General features: G+C 36.7%; 1 protein-coding gene across 1 annotated transcript; it reads right to left on the bottom strand.

The window, feature by feature from the left end:
• LOC147760357 (uncharacterized) lies at positions 1-1,245 on the bottom strand. The gene is made up of 2 exons (XM_086994449.1): positions 841-1,245; positions 1-279 (listed from the first exon to the last, which is right to left on the bottom strand). Exon 1 carries the CDS (start codon positions 1,177-1,179, stop codon positions 856-858), a length of 324 nt encoding a protein of 107 aa, XP_086850575.1. The 5' UTR covers positions 1,180-1,245; the 3' UTR covers positions 1-279; positions 841-855.
• Positions 1,246-7,213: the final 5,968 nt, after the last annotated feature.

The raw sequence follows: 7,213 nt of genomic DNA, 5'->3' as shown, positions 1-7,213 counted from the left end.
TCGTATTTACAAAAGGTTTTATATTTTATTTATTTTGTATAATATTCCTTCCACAAAATATAAGATATTTAACATTTTGTGACGATAAATTACGTTAAGGGAGTCAAGTGTCACTGTGGATACGTCCTTTTTGACAGCTCATTTAGACACTAGATGGTGCAATGTCTCTTCAAAGTGGGCGTGGCCTATGACTGACATAATGACGTAAGGAGTGGTGGTTGTGGACACATTGTCTTTTTCAGCTGTTACTGTCGGTCCTCTTCTATTTAACCTGAAAGTCTGAAGAATCAAAGCAAAAGAAAATATGAAGCTTAAACTCTAATTTCAAAACTACTCTATTAGAAACGTGACCAGGAATACTTTCGCAAGTTGGCCATCATTGAAGCTAACAAAAGTAATTATTATAAGCAGTCAGTACATTTCTTTCTGATAAGCAAGTCATCTGTTGTCTGAAAACAACCCCTCTAAATTACCATTATTGTATTTTTCGCATAAGGTTTCAAAAAAGAATTGCGTTAAAAATAAGTTATTCTGACAGATGCTAGGACAGTCTTGGAGACGGCCAAGGCCATGAGAGACAAGACAATTAACGTCCAATTTGGCATTGCGTATTTGGACTTCTTTAAGCAAATGCTACATGGCTACTATAAAATACTTTTTGTCAAAGTTACAAACTCTAAAGGCCACGGTGCAGTTGAAGAGAATAAAGTGTAAAATCAAAATTCTTCGAAATATGATGAAAACGATTTGGGTATTGTGAAAATCGAAAATTTGTGACATTTTGTTACATCCACACGAAGACAAAATATTCACTTCGAGTACAACAAAAATATGGCTTACCTTTTCTCTTCAAATCTAACCATAGAATGGCTTCTTAAGACCATGAGCATAGCCGAAGTTGATTGGGCGCTTGTAGCCGAAGTTCAGGGGACGGACATAGCCGACTTTAGCTGGGAAGCGAAGACCACCGTATCCGTAACCGCCGTAGCCTCCGTATGGGAGCCCGTGTCCACCGTAGCCGCCTACTGGGATACCTTGGCTATAGCTCTGGGAACCTCTGTAGCCGTTTGGGAAGTAGAGGAGTCTTCCGCTGTTGTCTGGGGCAGGGTAGTACTTGGTGCCGGGGACAGCGGCGGCGATGGCCACGATGGCAATAAGGCAGGCGGCTTTGAGCATCATCTTGATGTTTTCGGTGACCTGGAGAGCGTTCGGTGATTCAGGAGGCTTCTGACCATCCAAGTCAGAGGCCCCTCTTATATACTTGACCAATGGTTATTACATCGCGTGGTCAGAGAGATTTTCAAGACAACACGTATTATGTTGTTTGCGTTAATGTCTCGGTACATGCCCGGATTGAGGCTGTCTTCTGGGTCTTCCGGAAGACGGTCAAATTTCTAAGTTTACATTGATGAGTACCTAATTTTTCTGTCGGAAGACGGTCAAAAATGGAGGATGGATCAACAAAAATGGAAAATGTGGAAGACTGTCAGAAAAAAATCTCTGGATCCGCCCCAACTGCTGTAAGAATGCTTGTCAGTGAAGTTTGAGATAATTTTCAGAGAGTAATGTCAAATTACAGTGTCATTTCTCTTCTAATGGGAAGAGAAAAGAAGAACATACTTGGTAGCATTATGTGAAAAATTGCCTACCTTTACTTACGTTTTCCGTACCGAAGAGGGTGTTTCGTGTTAAATCAATATCGTAAGTAATTCATGTAAGTAATACATGTGAAGACATAATGACAGAAATAAATAAATGGTTAATTTTGTGGTAAAGTCTTAACGGTTATTTCAGCAATTTACTTGTTTAAGAAAAAAAAAGTTTCGTATTGTATTTAAATCGTAAAAAAGTCCATGTATGTAAATACAAGATTGTCGAAAAATGCCCAAAAACATATTTATTAAATAGCAAGCGATTATAAAAACAAAACTCATAGTTACTAAAGAACGCTTCGTTGTCCTATAATGGTAAATAACGGGTGTATTTATGAGCATTTATGATTAATTCTAGTGATATCTCGTAGTTGAACGATAATGGTTAGTAACTCATCCATTTATAAACATTTATGATTAATTCTAATCTAAGTCCTTCGCCAGTTGCATTTTTAGTACAATTCCTACTATACTATAGACCTTTTTCATCTTTTGCGGAAATACGAAGTGCGCATAACAGGAACCGCGCGCCACAGGGGTCATAGTGGTCCTCTGCTGTTTCCAGCATGGCAATGCTAGGTGTAGATGATGTACAAGGTGCGCATATAAAAAGGTCGTATAAAGCGTGTATTGCTTTCTGTCAAACTTAAAAGGTGGCTGAAGCACAGAAATGCGTAAACTGTAGGCAAGGACAGGTATTTGGACGTGGAATCAAGCAATAAATATTTTCTTTCTCAGTTTAAATACGATGCGCTTTACAACTAGACTTCACCTAAGCGTCCGAGCCTTGGCTGCATTTTCAATAGTGATTACGAACTAAAGCTTCGGAGTTCTTTTAAATGCTTCCGAAAATAAAGATATGCGAAAGAGACTCGTTATTTTTATATATATATAATCAAAATAGCCAGTAGGCTCGTACACAGCTTTCAAGAGTGTGGACAGGTGCGCAGGCCTACGTCTTCACAATTTTGTACATGTATATATGCAAGCTGCGGCGATATCACCTCATGTAACGGCAGTGTCAATTCATTACGATTTTTATGTATTGTTTGAAGGATATCTTAAGAGATTTTTAAAGTGATAAAATGAAAAGATTTCCTGCATTGTTTGACTCGTAGCTACTGTGTATACAGGTAAAACTGACACGCAGATCGTTCGTCGGTGAACCGATTAAATCGTTTGGTACCTGATAAGGCATCAGGTGTTACTTGTTCAATTGTTCGGTTAGGCGGGCGGCCTAAACTACGACCTTTCCTATGTAATTAAAACCTTTTAAGTGTTAAATAAGTGAGACAGGAATTCTCGACTCTTTCCCAGCCGATAATTAAAGTTTATCGTGTCTTACGTACTCTAGTATATATCTACAAATTTACGACAGGTAAAAAATGTCAGCCTTTCGGTCTGACAAGTATGAAAATTTTGTCAAACTGAAACAAAAACAAAATTATAGCAAGAGGCCAAATTCTTTGATTTTAAAATGTTTTCATGCGTATTTTCATCGTTTTCAATCACAGACAATTAAATCATTCAAATAAAGTGTTTCCCACACATTTCATACTTTTCAACTATCTAAGACAGTTAAATATACGTAGGCCTACTTTAATACTAAGCATATTTGTATTACTTTACAAATACGTTGTTGGATTATGTTTATTATCCATTTTGTCTTTACCATACATGTATTATGTACGTGTAGCTTACAGAAAGGCTTTTCTGCATTTTTTGTATTTTCCCATTCTCTTGTCATTGAGTTCAGAAATAAATAACTTTTTATTTCGTCGGTAACGCGTTCAACAAGAGCCGATGTACTTTCTTCTTCGTATGTCTCTGTTGATCTTGATAATATGAGCCCCGTTTGTACAAATCAGTAATACGTATACGGGACTGAATACATAATAATAAAAATTTTATTAACGTCTCACGTTAAAAAAAATAGAACCCACCCTGCTAAGGGTTATTAGAGACTAAAACCTGTGATGGGTCTACAACATTTAAATGATCACTTATCAATAAGACACACACAAAAAGGATATTACATACAAAACTTTTCAAACCTTCTCTTTGTTGTTACACAAAAAGTCGTGAAAATTCTTGAATTTTTTGTAAGTAGAATCCCCGTGTAAAACTTCACAGCTTTTACTTTCTTTTTCCATAATCTCATGCTTGAAGTCTTTTCTTAATTTTTAGGCCCCGGCCTATTCTTCAATTTTTTCTTCAAATCTTTATAATGTTTTTTTTTCTCGCAATTTTTACCCCCGAATTCTGTTTGCCGATAGTTCGTTATATCCGTTGTTTAACTAAGCATTTCTGTTTTTTATTAAAGCACCGTTGATCTCCTAATATTATAGTTTTTCTTCCCGCCTTCGAAATGTTCAGCGCAAACGCGGTGCCCTGCTAATGATCCAAACCTGCTATATTTTCCTTTCTTTCTACCATATTTTTCATTCTAACGGGTTTGTTGGGACCTTATTAAACCTCATGTGTCGATCTCGCTTACTGTTATTGTAGTAGCGGGACAAAAAGCACGTAAACCCAGCCATGGTTTTTAGCACCGCTGTAAGTGTTTCGACGTAGCAGGCTCCCCTCCCCACAATGCAATTTCCATTTCCGGAAAAGATGAAAAAGGCTAATACTACATCTTAATCAGAGGCGTGCTTTATCAAAATGTGTCCGAGAACAAAATGCAAGTGTGGAAAGCTCTAAATGCATCACAGCGTCTATCTTATTTGACTTGGTTCCTTTGGATTTTGTAGGTCAAGAAGCGTTTGTCAGTTGACGACAGACAAAGATACTTAATTAGGCAATTGTTCATCGTGTAATTAATCTGTCCCTGATTACAATGACAGGTATAATTAGAGGGAAGGGAAGGACACGCGACACCTTGTTGGAACAGTGACAAGAGGGGATTGTAAGCAACACATATGGAGACCAACTTCACTGTCGCTTAAAACGATATACACGTAATGTTTTTTCTCCCCAGCTCCATCATGGCTGCTTGATTTGAGGATATTGTGAAAAAATACTGTTGTAGGGGTGGATTGAGACCGTCCTCCGGGTTTTCCGGAAGACGGTCAGATTTTCAAGTTTGCAATGACGAGTATCTATTTTTTTCTGTCGGAAGACGGTCAAAAATGAAGGATGGTTCAACAAAGATCATTTGGAAGATTGTCAGAAAATATCTCTGGATCCGCCCCTGTGTTGTTCTCTAAAGCGTGAAGATCTGCTTACAATTCAGAATATATAAATACCTCATTCAAAAATAGCAAACAACCTCCACGGATATGCAGAATAATGACAACGCCTTGTTAGAATGGCGACGTCGCCCTTTTAACGAAACGATAAACACCTTTAAATATCTAGGTAAAAATGTAATTGTCTTCAAGATGAATAAAAATATCAGGATCTGCCGCCACACCCCCAACTAGCCAAGTGTTCATTTATTGTGGTTACAAGGTAAAACAGGCACATGCACACAGTATCTTAAATGAGATCTCTAATTACCGACAATGGCTTTTATCAATGGCCAAGATACCCATCCTCATTATGTGTGTCATTGGTTTTATCACAGACGTTTATCCCCGATATATCTACAATTACCCCCTTCTACTAGTACGAGTCAGGCTGAATATGATATATTTTAATAAAGCCAATGGTTACCTGTTTGTCTTAATGTTAAGCCAAACAGGTAATTTATTTATCCATTTTCTTTGTTGTTTTTGAGAGGCACTTCAGGACGTGGAACCATGTTTTATCACACGACCCGATTGTTTTTGTGAAACCCCATTCACGCTACATTCACATGCGCCAATATCATCAAACTCGTTTCAAATACTTAACCTTTTTTTTTTGTCATCATGCAAGCCTGTTTGCTATTAGAGAGTTCGCTTGTGGTTTTTTGAGTCAGCAACAGATCGAGGTGACGGCCTAGCGTCAGCCCAGTTTTTCTCCATTGGTGTTGACTACGGCATCATTGAAAGCACAGAAGATATACATGTGTTATTGAGTTATCATTATATATATATATATATATATATATATATATATATATATATATATATATATATATATATAAGATAAAAGAAGTCGACTTGTATCTTAAAGAAAAAAATCGTCAGGTGTGCTGACACTGACAGGGTCGTCATTCACGGTCAGCTTTTTTCTGTCCTTTTTTCCCTTTGGTTTTATAGAAGGGGGGGTATTCTCTCTACTAACACATAAGGATATGACTCTTTCTTTTAGGTAAAGCCTTAAAGATATTTGTTTGAGTATCACCACCTAAAAATCTTTTAATGGCAAACAATGAGCTTTGGGTCTTTTTATTGCAATATAAATAATTCATGGTAAATAATACATAAATCAAGCAATTATTTCAGAGGCCTACATGATTTATTAGAAAACAGACTTCTCTTCAACTTGTCATTTTAATGGAAAACTGCACCCCGTCCCTTTCACAGCATTTACTTCGAATCATTTAAAATTGTTTCATTCCACAGACACATTAAGATCTCGGTAATTTTCCAAAATACCTTGCATCATTCCTCCACTAAGTCGGTTTTTGGTTGTAATAGAAATAGTTGTAAAGCTTTTAATGTTGACAGAGAGAGAGAGAGAGAGAGAGAGAGAGAAAAGAGAGAGTTTGTTATGGCACCCAGGTGCCAAAAATTTGGCCCCAGTTAATCACAATCCCCACTTGTCACTATCCCCACACAGTGTCTCGTGTCCTCTTCCCCCTCTAATTACACCTGTCATTTAATCTGGGGCAGATTAATTAAACGATGAACAATTGCCTTGGTCTTTCGATGTCTTGTCAGCTAACAAATGCTTCTTGTCCAAGAACACGCCAAAGTGCCAATTCAAATCATTTAAAAACTGTGATACATTAAGTGGTATAGACACTTGCACATTGTTTTCTTGCACATTTTGTTGCAGCTGGCAAATGGATACTATTATAGTTAATCATAAATGATTATAAATACTTGAAGGGTTTTAAATTATTGTCCATCACTAGAATTAATCATAGATGTTCATAAATATATCAGTCATTTACCATGACAGAACAACGCAGCGTTCTTTAGTTACAATGGACATTGTTTCGATAATTTTTTTTTTGTAATTTAATACAAAACGTTTCAAGGATCTTTAGGTAATCATGTTTTAACACACATTATTATTTTCGGTTTTGCTACAATACGTTATTCTTTCTTAATAAGAGAAATAGCTTAAATAGTCGTTGACAATATGACAATATGATGTGAAAATGACCATGTATTCATTTCTGTCATTCTCGTTACATATCTATGAATGACTTACAATAGATTCAATCGCGAAATTTTTTATAACCATGGAAAATGTTTTTTTCTTCCATCGCATCTAATGTTGCTATTTTGAACGTCAATCTCTGAAAATCATCTCAAATCTCACTAACAAGCATTCAGCACATTCTCACAGCAACTGGCCATGTACCGTGTCATTAACGCAAACAATATAATACGTGTTGTCTTGAAAATCTCTCTGACCACGCGATGTATTAACCATTGGTCAAGTATATAAGAGGGGCCTCT

The sequence above is a fragment of the Lingula anatina genome, chromosome 8 (assembly GCF_051362555.1).
Source record: "Lingula anatina isolate TDL-2025a chromosome 8, LinAna3.0, whole genome shotgun sequence".
In the NCBI taxonomy this organism is placed as follows: Eukaryota; Metazoa; Brachiopoda; class Lingulata; order Lingulida; family Lingulidae; genus Lingula; species Lingula anatina.
This window is presented reverse-complemented; position numbering and strand designations above follow the sequence as displayed.

Bases quoted from the DNA above. Each gene is read 5' to 3' on its own strand.
- LOC147760357 (XM_086994449.1), bottom strand. From the start codon at position 1,179: ATGATGCTCAAAGCCGCCTGCCTTATTGCCATCGTGGCCATCGCCGCC.